This window comes from Hemitrygon akajei, chromosome 3 (genome assembly GCF_048418815.1).
Source record: "Hemitrygon akajei chromosome 3, sHemAka1.3, whole genome shotgun sequence".
Taxonomy (NCBI): Eukaryota; Metazoa; Chordata; class Chondrichthyes; order Myliobatiformes; family Dasyatidae; genus Hemitrygon; species Hemitrygon akajei.
The window spans coordinates 66,768,504-66,783,199 of NC_133126.1; the positions used below are offsets into that span (position 1 = coordinate 66,768,504).

Here is a 14,696-nt window from a genome sequence, read left to right on the forward strand (position 1 = left end):
GGGATTGTTATGTTTGTGTAAAGGCTTTAAATTATATTTGATGCTGTGCTATGTTATGGGGTTACAATACTATAGATATTGAAACAAACATTTTGTAGGGTTAACTCTCTGCCAAAGGTAGTCCAGCATCCAAAAGATTAAGTGAAGTTTAATCAACACAATTTCTTCCCTAAGATTCTTCCCCTTTTTTTGTATATAGAGCAATTGTGTTGGGCAGGTATGTTACTCTTCAGTATCTGAAACATTATGGTAGTTTGGAACACGGAGTGACAGGGCAGCAGCGTATTACGAGAAAGGTCTAATCCACACAGAGTTGCCACAGGTTTACTATCCTTGAATGACCACAGGAAGAAAATCAGGAAAGGGAACTCCAGCTTATTTTTAACTTTGCTCACTAACTATGGTGAGATCTGCCTATTAGGCCTTTATTATACACAAACCTGGAATCTAACCCTGGCTATGCGATTTAACATCCATACCTGGCAAGTTATGTGAAACTTAGAAGCTGTGTTTTTTTTTCAATGAGGGAACTCAGTTATACTGTATGTTTCCATTTTCTTTAACTGTTCTTACACCCTTGACCCTACCAAGGCAGTATCTTCCTTAATCCATTCTGTATTGTTCTAAGTTATGAAGGGAGCATCACACAGCCCATAGAAATTTTGCAGATAAAATTTCTTTAATTATTAAAAGCACAGGAAAGAGGCAATTTATCAAAACAGAATTAGAGGTTCAGGATAGTTATTTTTTTTTTCATTTGATAAACTACTGATAATATAGTCTTGTGGTTTTTAAAGTTGGGTGCTGAAAGCATCAGTTATGTATTAATCATTCATAAATTCTTCCAATATGGTAAGACTTGCTCAATACTTCCACTCTGCGGGTTTTGGTTTCAGTACACTGGGACATATAACTTCACAATCTCCCAGGTTTCCAAAAGTGTTTCCAAACCCTTTCTGTCAAATTAGATGTCAAAGGCCTAAGTTGATTTATTTCTAGTTTTCTTTTGACAGAAATGTTGGCAAGCGATACAAGACAACATGTACTGTTCTATGCTCCAAACTCAGCAGCTGGATCAATCACTTGACAGGAGTTACACTGTAACTAAGTCAGAAAATGACTGTGCTGCCTCATAACAACTTGCCTGATATGGTGGCACACTCAAATGACAGATGCTATTCAGTTAGAATTCTACAAAGTTACAGAATTGCTTATTCAATGGTGGAGCTCACTCAAACTAATTTTTGGTCTTCTGCTCCTACTTTTTATGTTCTTATTAGAAAAATAGCTATTATTTTATTTATATTGCTTATCAATGACATTACATTTCTCTTTTGAATAAGGGAATATCAGCTGAATAACTGAGGCATTTTACTGTAGCAAGCACTATCAGCAACTGGCCATCCAAAGTCAAGAGTATCACGAATTAGTTATAGGTAATTCTCCCTATATTCTGGTAACAAGAGATGCTTTAATCTTAATTTATTGTTAAATTGCTAAGTTAGTTCTAGATTAGGACCTACTACTGCAAACTTACAAAATTACAGAGCCAAAATGAAAGTTAGAGAAGTTAGGTTTGTTTCAGTCATAATTGGTATCACTGAAGAAGGAACAATCAAAGCTTCGAACAAGATTTGATAGGACATGTTTGAAGTCATTCTGTTAGCTAATTTTTCATACACTTAGTTTCAACAGTTTCTGTTTAAAACACACATTTGTCCTTATAAGAAAATATGCTTTAGTAACATTTTTCCACAACTAAAATTATTGCACATTGTAGGCTATCAAAGATCAATTAAGTTATTTAAATACAGTAAAATTAAAAGCCTACTGTCTTATATTCAAATGCAATGATTAAGAAATGGTAACCTCACTGGTTATGTATACTAACTGATGTGTCATTTAAAGCAAAGGTAGATTCAAAAAAATGACATTATGTGAAAAGGAACTCTTTGATGAAATCACTGTATGGATGGAATGATGACATAGCAATTAGCGCAATGCTTTACAGCACCAGCTGTAAGGTTGGAGTTCACATCCCACCGCTGTCCAAAAGGAACCTGTACATTCTCCTTGTGACTATGTGGGTTTCCTCCCACATTTCAAAGAGGTATGGATAGGGTAGTGAGCTGCGGGCATGCTATGTTGGTGCCAGAAAGTATGGCGACATGTGTCCTCACTCATTTGATTTGATACAAACAACGTATTTCAGTGCATGTTATGATGGACATGTGACAAATAAAGCTTATCTTTTAATCTTTATAACTGGCACATTTCAATAAATATTGTACCTTAATATGTTCTAAGACAGCCGTTGCCACATTTGTATGAAGATCAATAAGTCTTTTTTTCTGCAGAAGTTCAGGGAGAGAGCTTTAAGGAAAATAGATACAGCATTTTAAAAAAATCTTCAATATTAGAATTACAAAATTTAGCTTCATTGCAGTTCATTACAATTGCTTTTGTGGAATAGACCAAGAAATAACAAAATTTTGCCAGTAGTTTGAAATGTAATGAAAAAAATAAGCTAACTTTATTTCCTCATGGATTTAATAGGCCAGCAAGGAAATTACAAGCTTACAGAGGATAAAACTTCATTACCAGCTAGCATTAGAAAATAAATAGAACAGAGCAGATAAAACAACTTCTAAAACTATATACGGCATTCAGTATGAACACTGACTGTTTTAAAAATGGATGTATAAAAATTTTAAACTATTTAGGCATCAGAGGGATAGAGTGGATTAAAGCACAGACTTTATTGGTAGTTGAGAGAGTGGAGTTAGCACTTCCACCATTGGGAAGCTTAAGTTGGCATTTGTGACGGTGAAAAATTGACAAAAAGTCAAACTTAAATGATGGTTCTGTGAGAGAGAAAATGCAGATGCTGAAAATGCAGGTGCTGAAAATGCAGGGTACATTTAGCAGTTTGGCAGTATCTATGGAAAAAGAGAGTTACTGACTCCGGTCCAAGACTCTTCCTCCTGTGTGGGAGAGAAAATAAGTTAGCTTTAAGTAGCAATGCGGGAGATGGGATGGATAAAACAAAGGGAATATCTCTTTAGGCTGAGACAAATACTCCCACGGATTTAAAATTGTTGATGAAGCTATGAAGTCTGGTAATGATTAAGTATGCCCAGATAAGGTTTTGAACAGATTATAAACATATACAATGATCAGGTTTTCTTGATTACCAGGGCTTTCATTTGTTTTAGTTCTACATCCTTTTATTGTTCTGTTTTCCTCCTTTACCATGGGAGCTAATACTAATATATTTATGTTACCTGGTTCTTGTGAATGCATTTTTGATACCTTCATCAGTTTTCACATATCAATACAATTTTTCCATATTCTGCTCCAGCAAGAAAAATATCAGACTGCTTCTGAAGATGACAGGCACTTTTCAAAGTTATCTAAAATTCCTTAAAATCCCAAACTGTTTCATTACAAAAGCAAGAATATGGCTATCAAGAGAATTATGCTCAGAGACCACTTTATTAGGTACAGGTACCTCCTATACCTAATAAGGTGGCCACTGATGTATGTTTGTGGTCATCCTGGACTGCTGAAGTCCATCCACTGCTGTAGCCCATCCACTTCAAGGCTGGACAGGTGCATTTAGAGATGCACATCGCTGTTGTAAAGTATGGTTATTTGAATTACTGTCACCTTCCTTGACAATGTGAACCAATCTGCCCATTTTTCTATGATCTCTCTCATTAACAAGTCATTTTGCCCACAGAACTGCCACTCACTGGATGTTTTTTTTGATTTTTGCATCATTTTCTGTAAATTTTAGACTGCTGTGTATGAAAATCCCAAGAGATCGGCAGCTTCTAAGATACTCAAACCACCCAGTCTGGCAGCATTCCAAGGTCAAAGTCACTTGCATCACATTTCTTCCCCATTATGATGTTTGGTCTGAACAGCAACTGAACTTCTTGACCATGTCTGCATGCTTTTCTGCATAGAGATGCTGCTACATGATTGGATTTGCATTAATGAACAGGTTAACAGGTATACCTAATAAAGTGGCCAAATGAGTGTATATTTCGGTTGTGACATACATCATCTCCAACCTTCCAGACATTTTGGCTCACTGAAATTCACCTACCACCAAAATAGGTCCAAGTGGATGCCATCTCCTTGGCCCTACACTCACTCACTGGAGCATCTGGACAGCAAGGACATGTTAAAATATTGATTATTTACTACAACTCTGGCCTTCCATACTATAATTCCAAGCAAACTTACTTCTAAACTCCCTGACCTGGGACTCAACACCTTCCTTTATAACTGGATCCTTGACTTCCTGACCAACAGACCACAATCACAAGGCAAGGCAGCAACACCTCTGCCACAATTAACCATAATAATGGAGTCCTACAAGGCTGCATCCTCAGTCCCTACTTTAGTCCTAAATATGTCCACAACTGCATGGCCAGATTATGCTCTAATTCCACGTACGTATTTGTAGATGATACAATTGTAGTGGGCTGTATCTCAAATAGCAATGAATTGGAGCACAGGAAGGAGAGAGAGAGAGCCTAGTAGCATGGTGCCATAACAACAACCTTTCCTTCAATGTCAGCAAAACAAAAGAGCTTAGTCACAGACTTCAGGAAAAGGGTCAGTGCACATGTTCCTGTTATGTCAAGACTGCTGAAGTGGAGCAGAAGATGGCACCAGCGAACAATGTGACCAAATGGAACATCCTTCAGACAGTTCACAAAATTACTTCTTTTACTTCCTTTACCACTACTTCTTTCAAATATGATTCAGCTACTATCGGAGCCTGTGATCCATAGTTTGATGGTATATTTTCAAGCTGATTGAGCAATCTGGTGCTTTGCTTCTCCAAGGAGGTTTAGTGAGGTTTTGAACCAAGTGTGCGAAGCCTGGAAATGGGGCTCAAGCCTGTGAACGACTCCATTTCTCAACGATTGAAGCGTTGAGGGATTTGAAATCAGTGAGGATGGTAGTGGAAGGCGAGTGGGTGTTCAGTGCCATCTGCCTGCAATAGACTGGTCTCACTCTCACTCACTGCACCCGGAGGACAGTGCCTATGTTGGATCGGTCTCTCTCTTACTGCTGCCGCAGTCATGGGTCTTGGGCAACGTTGGATCCATGTGGCTTGTGGACTGGACTCTATAGTTCATGTTGTGATGAGTTTATGGTTTCTGGCTGCAGCTTTTTGTTGCTGCTTTGGGCAATGTTAATTGGGATGGACTGGCTCTGTGGCCCACAGTCAGCAAACGGCACAGTGCTTGATTGGACTGAACTGAGCTGAAGCTGCATATTCCTGGACTGTTTTGTTGACTTTGTGGTTGATGTTATATACTCTGTGGTTTTCGGGTTTTTTCTCCCCCATTTGCATGATTTGTTCTTTTTTTGAGTGTTGGGGGTTTTGTGTTTCTCTTTGAATGGGTTTCATGGTTTTCTTTATTTTGTGGGTTGCCTGTGGGAAGATGAATTTCAGGGTTGTATACAGCATGCATACTTTTATAATAAATGTACTTTCAAGTTCCTCGGAGTGAACAATGTGTCTGGTCCAAACACACTGATGTCACAGCCAACAGAGTACCCCAACGTTTCTACTTCCACATGAAGGTAAATAAATTTAACATATCCCCCTTGACCTATAGTGATTTTTATCAATGCACTATAGAATGCATCCCATCCAAATGCATCACATCTTTGAATCGCAATTGCTGTGCCCGAAACTATAAGAAAATGCAGAATCGCAAACACAGCTCAGCACATTATGGAAATCACCCTACCCTCCATGCACTTCTCATTGCATCAGTAAGGCAGCCAATATAATCAACTGTCAACCCTCAACCATTAGGCTCTTGAACTAGAGGGGATATCTTCACTCAAATTCACTCACCTCAGCACTGAAATGGTTCCACAACATATGGACTCACTTTCAAGGGCTCTACAACTTATGTCCTTGATATTTATTGCTTAACTATTTATCTATTTTTCTCTTTTTGTATTTGTACAGTTTGTTGTCTTTTGTGCATTGGTTGTTTGTTCATCTTTGTTGTGTGCAATTTTTCATTGACTCTAATGTGTTTATTTCTAGCTACTGTGAATGTCTGCAAGAAAATGGATCTCAGGATGGTATATGGTGACATATATGTACTATGATAGTAAATTTACTTTGAACCTTGAGACCCACATCTCCGGTCACTTGTGCTTCTCCTCCCTTCCATCAGGCAGACAATTCAAAAGCCTGAAAGCACACATCATCAGGCTCAAGGACAGCTTCTGTCCTGCTACTCTAATATTCTATAAAAGTATTGAATAGTGCTATAGCACAATAAAATGAACTCTTGACCTCACACTCTACCTCACAATAGCCTTGCATCTTACTGTCTGCCTGCACTGCACATTCTGTACATAACACCTCTAATTGCTTTCCCTTGGACTATCTCAATGCATTGATGTAATGAAATGATCTACTTGCACAGCATGCAAAGAAAAAGTTTTTCACTGTGTCAGAAAACAAAAATAAAAAACTAATTTACCAATTTATATGCACGAAGCAGTTGAATGAAAATGACAATTCTGATATTTGGCTAGCACTCAAAAATTTCTGGTAAAGATGAATGGATTAAAAGATCTAGTTAAAATTCTGGCACACAAATAGAATTGAAGAATACATCTCATAATGTAAATTTATTCTGAACAGAATTGCCTTATTTAAAAAACTGACTGGCAATATGATAGCAAACAAAGCAAAAAATATCAATTAGCAATTTTTTTCTAAACTATGCAGTACAGAAAGCTAAATTAAAAACTACGGGGAATACATACATCAACAAATGTACATTTTAAACTTCTCATTCATAATTATCGAGGGATTGTAAAGCAGTAATTGAGACATGCAAAGAATTCTTTAAAGCATTTAAAATTTCCATCCAGAGCCAATAGAGATTGCTTGGATAACCTGATTCACTGAAATATTTTTCCTGCACAACCCATTTGGTAATCTTCATCAATCTCACTAATATATATTTCTGAGAAGTGTAAATGATGGAAAAGATTATATTATTCCCTGTACATATGGTCTGGGAGTTTGAAAAAAAACTTACTCTATGAGTCCCAGTCATTCTTACAACAATTTGATATCTTTTAAACAGCAACAATATTTGTCATGCGCATTCATTTCATCATATATGCAGTTTTGTGTAATTTATTGATCCACTTTTCCATATTCACTGCATCTCCCAAGTATCACCCACAAACTTAATACAATTTCTTTGTCTCTACTCCAGGTTATACGCAAGCAAGTAAAAAGCTAGTTCATCATTGGTCTTAAGAGTTACCCCTTTGATAGTTACTGTCTCTTATTTATAGGCATCCGTTAGTCTTGTGAGACCATGGATTTGTGCCTTGGAAGGTTTCCAGGGCGCAGGCCTGGGCAGGGTTGTATGGGAAACCGGCAGTTGCCCAAGCTGCAAGCCTTCCCCTCTCCACACCACCGATGTTGTCCAAGGGAAGGGCACTAGGACCCAAGCAGCTCGTCTCTTATTTAATCACTCCGGTTTGCACAAGGTTGTTTCCAATTTGTTGCAACTTAACCTTTAAGATTTTATAAAATAATTTTGAAATTCCATCGAAGTAACAGTGACCAAGGCTCTGCTTTACCTCTATTATTTTACGTCTTTAGATGTTAAATTAGACATTATTAATGTGTAAACAAGTCTGACTCCCATTATACAACTTCTTTCAAGTCTAACAATGTTTTGGTAATTTAATTTTACTGTTGATTGCAACCAGACTGGTGCAAAATTGATAATTATTCACTGACGTGATTCTGAAGAACCATTGCTGCACTCTGTTCTATAGTTTGTAGAACATCATTGCTTGCTGTGCACAATAGAACCTGTGTTTGATTATTTATTCCAGTATTTGATACTGGGCCAGATGTTGCTGCTAAAGCTGAGCTACCACACTTACTGCTGACAAATGCAAAACATCTGTAATTATCTTTGGTGATCCTGCTGGCAAGGTCAACTGGTAAAGTGGCTGGTTAGGTACTGTATCAGGGCTTCCCAGTTTTATGTTGTAATGCGGATGGGCCAGAATAAGTCATGCCCAGAAAACGGATGAACCACCAACAGCTTTCAAAGTTTCACCAATAACTTTGTAAGTTTTCAGAAATGTCAAAGACCTTGAATATTTCAAAATGTTCCTAACATTTAGAAGCATTCAAAAACTAACAGAAAAGGAAACCAAGATGTACACATAATAAAAAAATTGAAAGTTTACTAAAAATAATTTTAAAGATTATAAAAATTAAAGCCGGATGCCCCATTACAGGAAGGATGTGAAGGCTTTGGAAAATACATAAGTTTACCAAGATGCTCTCTGGATTAGGGGGTATGAGCATTAAGCAGAGGTGGGACAAACATGGGTTGTTTTCTCTTGACTGGCAGGGGCTGAAGGGAAATCTGACAAAAGTTTATAAAATTATGAGAGGCAAGATAGGGTAGACAATCAGAATCATTTTCCCAGGGTGCAAATATCAAGTGGTAGAGGACTACTCATGTAGAAGACTATAATAATTGGGGGGGGGGGGGGGGAGTTTAGAGGAGATGTTTCAGGCAAGTTCTTTTAAACAAAGAGTTGTAGGTAGCTGGAATGGCCTGCTGGGGGTTGGTGGGTAAGGCAGTGGTAGAAGCTGAAATGACAGTGGTAGTTTAGTGGCTATTAGATAAGCAAATGAAGATTCAGGGAATGGAGGGATATGCGTCAGCTATAGGTGGAAGGGATTTAGTTTAATTCAACATCGTGCTCAACAACAGGCATTGTACAAACATTGCGTGTCAAAGACCTTGTTCCTTTGCTGTATTGTTCAATGTTCAAGTATAATTAATTAGAAGACTGTAAATTAACTATACTCACCCTTCTCTATCAGAACCATTCCCTTCAAATGATTTGGCTCACAGACAGTGCAGGTTCACAGGAACCTGTGAAATGGCTGCTGAATTCAACAGGACTGTGCTTTGCAATTAGACCCCATCAGAAATTCAAATCTGGAGCACAACCGAGAAACTGCCAGTAGAACTTAGCCTGTAGGATTAGGTATTGCAGGAATTCCAACTTGCTGACATTTGTCAGTCACAAATGCCAGCATTGACTGTGTTAAGTACTGGCATTTCTCATATAGTACTGGCTAAATGAACATTTTCATTAATCTTTGGATAGTGTGACTAGCTGCTTAGAAGCAGTCATGCAATGCTAAAGAGGGGAATAAAAGAACATTAAGTTTGGAAATATTATCATTCCAAATAAAAAAATAATAGATTGTTTTGCTGAATGGTGAGTTTCTTGCCAGAAAAGAACTCTTGATTTGGATCTTCATCCCTCTTTTGCCTCTTTTGGAATATGACAAATATGTTCCATAGGAAACAGCAGGACTGCAACTTCAGAGTGGCCACGCAAATAATTGAGAGGCATAGAATTTCAGGAAAACATGTTGCAATCTGGTCAAAAATCATGATCCCATTGTTTCTTTTGGAACAAATAAAATCAATAAAGATACTGTAGCAAGCTTTCATGTCCAGAACATGAAGTATTGTTTATTATTACACTACTTTTTATCTAAAGCACTGGAACCATCGAGGCAATCTAATTACATTTAGTAATAAATAAGCTCCATAATATTTTATAGGCTTGTCTGTAAACACTAATTGTGCAAAATACAGACCTGTGAATCTAATGTTTTTTCAGTCAATACTCACCTTACTGCAGATGTAAGTTTTGCAGTGTTATCAGAAAGCATGCTAATAGCACCATCATCCTCTCCCTCTAACCCCTGCAGAGAAAAATTACAAATATTATCAGCAATGAACTACAAAGTCACATCTTTTGCAACATAAATTTCAACCATTAAAAAAGACAGAAACTCAGGAAATAGCATGTTCAGCCTCCAATGAAGAACTCTCAAAATGAGGTTACTTTTAATAATACTGTAGATTTAAGAATGTAGAGCAAATAACTGAATTTCAGCTGATTTTCCAAAGCTAAAGTAAAACTCAAATATGCTGTTGTTCACCCTCATCTTCTATCTGAAGCATAACATTTCATGTATATAAGACAGTTGTCTCTTTGAATTAACTGACATCTCCTGCCTCTCAAAAAATTCCAATCTAACTCCAATTCTTCTGTATCTGAGGAATTTCCTCTGCTATCTGCACTCTTTGTCAATATATTTTACCAATTCATCTTTCACAAACTCATTTGTATACACTAAGAGGCAGAGTGCAGAATACCCCAATATGCAGAACTGATTTATCACTATTTTATCTTAATTTTAGCTTTGTTTTTTTTCCATCATTCCCTCAAGCTCATACATCCTTTGTTCATGATGATAGATGTAATATTTAACTGTTCCTCCTATTTCTAATACAGTTTTTCTGTTCTTCCCTAACATCAATGGCTGTGTACTTTGAATTTTGGTCTTCTGTTCTTCTATTATAGTTTTGAATGCTGTGTATATACTGAAGTTGTACAGATCATTTCAAATTTTAATTATTAATTGACTACTTCTATTGTCTCATTGCTTACCATGATACTCTTTAAGTGTTTGACTTCATCCTCTTGTGCTCTGTAAGAATCCAGTTCTTGTTGGACTGATTCAGCTACTTCTGGAAAGGGACTAAATAAGAAAAGATCAGGGATTCAAGGTACAATCATATAAGATAAGATAATATCTGTTACATATCCTAGATTTCAATTCAATGAAAAGTATGCTCATCAGCAGGCAATTGCACTTTTCTCCAAAATAAGAACATACTTGTTTGCTAAAGGTTACAAGTATCAAATGTTTTCCCACAAGGGTAGCAAACGTCCAGTTTATTCCTAATTTTATCAAAGATGAGGAACAATGTAGCGAAGACAGTAACTAGGAGGGTGGTGGGGTTCTGAACCCCCTGCTAGTGGTAGTGGAAAGACACATACTATATATTAAAAGGACTTGATATGCCTTAATCTGCACCATAAACCAAGATGACATGATGTGGAATTAGAACAGACATTAGTCTTTTAGCAAACAAGAATTTCATGGATTGGATCAACTGCTTGTGTTAACTGACACTTTCAAAATAAATCAAGAACAATAAGGTGAAGTTGTGGGTTTCAAACCCCAATGTATCTGTTAATTTCTCCTTAAAGATACAATTACACAAGTAGATTCAGATTAGTTTATTGTCAAATACGCTAGGGCGCATGAAGTTTATTGCTTGCATGAAGCTTACAATGCAAAGAATGTATGTGAAAATAATAAATACAACAATAAATAGAGTGCTAAGCACAAAAGCAATAGAAGGCTTATAGCAGTGTAAACTGAGATTGTGCCAGAAGAAATACTGAAATGACAAAACAAAATACTAAAGTACTTCTTCATGAAAAAAAAACAAGAAAATACAATCCTGAAATGTATTACCTGCCTTTGTGCCTTTGCCAAAAATTATCAGTGGCTGTTAAGTCATAAGTTTTTTTAGTTTTTTTCTTTGGTCTTGCCCCCGCAGAAGAATTTTCTACTCCTGGAGTCTCTTCCAAGTTTACTCTATTCAGATGAAAGTCCTGCAAAAAACAAATATATCCTGATGACATACATTCAGTGGCCACTTTATTAGCTACACTTGGTTATTAATTCAAATATCTAATCAGCCAATCATGTGAAGACAATTCTATGCATCAAACCATGAAGGCATGGTCAACAGGTTCAGTTGTTGTTCAGACCAAACATCAGAATGGGGAAGAAATGTGATCTAAGTGATTTTAACCACAGAATGAATGTTAGTGCCAGACGGGGTGGTTTGAGTTTCAGAAACTACTGACCTCATGGGATTTTCATGCCTACGAATGATGTGAAAAACAGGAGGAACAGGAAATACCTAATAAAGTGGCCATTGAATGCATATTCATAGTAGTTAGTATTCATTAGTGTTATTGAATTAATCAGTATCACTAGCACTCCATTAGGGAGAGTGATCATTATATGATTGTATTTTATACTAAGAGTAAAAATGACATTTTAATTTGAAACCCTGGCATTAAATATATACAAAGTGCTTATCTGATAACTGTGAGGCAAGAAATTTAAAATACTGCAGATAGTAAAAAGTGTAAACAAAAATGTTTGGCAGATACAAAGTGAGGCTCCAATGAACTATGGCAGATTGGGAAAATATGTTAAGTGGTATGACAGCAGACAGGCCAAGGCTGTCATTCAAAGAATTAATACATATTTGCAACAAAAAGGCTGAGAAATTCAAAATTTGGAAATTGTTCCCAAAGACCAAGTAATTAGAAAGCAAGAGAAAAGTAAGAGAAAGTACAAGAAAACAAAACTGTAAAATCCTCAATACATGTACATACAAGGAACATTAGCAAAAATTAATATGGATGTTTACAGAATAAGTAAATTTATATCAGGGAATAAAGAGACAGTACAAAAATGAGAACAGATATGAAAAAATTACAGGTCCAGAGAGAATAAGGAAATGAAATCAACAGAGTAATAAAAAATTGGAAAAGAAAATCAGCAAAATTGAAACCGCAGATTTTTAGGACCTTATGATCTGTATCCCACTATATAAAATATGTTTCCAGGATTCTAAAACTGTTCTCACTGGCAAAATGGAAGATAGTAAATATTATAGGAGGATGAAAAAAGGTGAACTGCACACCATTTTGTCTTACCGAGTTATAGGGTCATAGAAAAGTACAGCACGGAAACAGGCCCTTCGGCCCAACTAGTCCATTTAAACTGCCTACTCCCATCGGTCTGTACCGTGACCATAGCCCTCCATAACCCTATCATCCATGTACCTATCCAAACTTCTCTTAAATGCTGAAATCAAGTTTGCATGAACCATTTGCACTGGTGACTTGTTCCACACTCTCACGGCCTTCTGAGTGAATAAGTTTCTGCTCATGTTCCTCTTCAACTTTCCACATTTTACTCTCAACCCACGTCCTCTAGAAGTTGGGAAAATATTAAAACTCATTACTTTGAGTGCTTATGTCCCAAAGAGGAAGAAATATTTTAAAGGAAAGTTGACACAACCATGGCTAACAAGAGAAGTCAAAGCCAACATAAAAATCAAAGAGTGGGCATATAATAGTGCAAAAATTAGTGGAAAGGTAGAGGATGGGGAAGCTTTTAAAAACCAACAGCAGGCAACTAAAAATTCATTAAGAAGGTAGAGATGGAACATGAAAGTAAGCTAGCCAATAATATTTACGAGGATACCAAAAGTTTCTTCAGATACAAAAAGTGTAAAAGAGAAGCAAGAGTCGATATCAGACTACTGGAAAACAATGTTGGAGTGGTAGTAATAGAGGACAACAAAATGGCATATGAATTGAATAAATATTTTGCATCAGTTTTCACTGTGGAAGACACTAGCAGTATGATAAGAGTTCCAGGTGTCAGGGGGCATGAAGTGAGAGAAGTTACCAAAACTAGATAGAAGTTTCTAGGGTAAATGAAAGGTCTAAAGGTAAACAAGTCACCTGGACTAGATGGTGTACACCCCATAGTTCTGAAAGAGATGGCTGAAGAGATTGTGGATGCAGTAGTGATGATCTTTCAAGAATCACAAGATTCTGAAATGGTTCTAGAAGACTGAAATATTGGAAATGTCAGGCCACTCTTTAAGAAGAGAGATTAAGGATAAGGTCTCAAGGTACTTATAGGCACATGATAAAATAGGCCGTAGTCAGCTTGGTTTCCTCAAGGGAAAATCTTACCTAACAAATCTGTTGGAAGTCTGAAGGGATCACAATCAGGATAGACAAAGGAGAATCACTTGATGTTGTGTACTTGGATTTTCAGAAGGCCTTTGATAAGGTGCCACACATGAGGCTGCTTAACAAGCTTCAAGCCCATGGTATTACCGGAAAGATTCTAGCATTGTTAAAACAGTGGATGATTGGCAGCAGACAAAGAGTGGGAACGAAGGGAGCCTTTTCTGGCTGGCTGCCTGTGATCATGGTGTTGCACAGGGGTCTGTGGTGGGACCGATTGTTTTAACGTTATATGCCAATGATCTGGATGATGGAATTGATGGCTTTGTTGCGTAGTTGCAGACGATTTGAAGATAGGTGAAGGGGCAGGTTTTAGAGATTGTTAGACAGATTAGGAGAATGGGTGAAGAAATGGCAGATGGAAAATGTTGGGAAATATATGGTCATGCACTTTGGTAGAATAAATGCAAGTGTTGAAAATTTTCTAATTGTATAGAAAACACAAAAAAAACTAAGGTGCAAAGGGACTTGGGAGTCCTTGTGCAGGATTCCCTAAAGGTTAATTTGCAAGTTGAGTCTGGTGAAGAAGGAAAATGCAATGTTAGCATTCATTTCAAGAGGACTAAAATATAAAAGCAAGGATATAATGCTGAAACTTTATAAAGCTCTGGTGAGGCCTCACTTGGAGTATTACGAGCAGGTTCGGGCCCCTTATCTTAGACAGGATGTGCTGAAACTGAAGAGGGATTCACAAAAATGATTCCAGGATTGAAAAGCTTGTCATATGAAGAGTGTTTGATGGCTCTGAGCATGTATTCACTGGAATTCAGAAGAATGAGAGAGACCTTATTGAAACCTATTGAAAGATGAAAGGCTTTGATAACAGTGGATGTGGAGAGGATGTTTCCTATGGTGGGACAGTCTAA

The 14,696-nt window shown here is 37.1% G+C and overlaps 1 protein-coding gene across 1 annotated transcript in view; it reads right to left on the minus strand.

Moving 5' to 3' along the window:
• scfd1 (sec1 family domain containing 1) overlaps positions 1-14,696 on the minus strand; it is a 153,426-nt gene that overhangs the window by 87,404 nt on the left and 51,326 nt on the right. The window contains exons 11-14 of the mRNA XM_073040077.1: positions 11,459-11,598; positions 10,582-10,672; positions 9,756-9,829; positions 2,292-2,373 (exon numbers count right to left, since the gene is read on the minus strand). Of these exons, the coding sequence (XP_072896178.1) occupies positions 2,292-2,373; positions 9,756-9,829; positions 10,582-10,672; positions 11,459-11,598 (387 nt within the window). The remainder of the gene's footprint in view (positions 1-2,291; positions 2,374-9,755; positions 9,830-10,581; positions 10,673-11,458; positions 11,599-14,696) is intronic.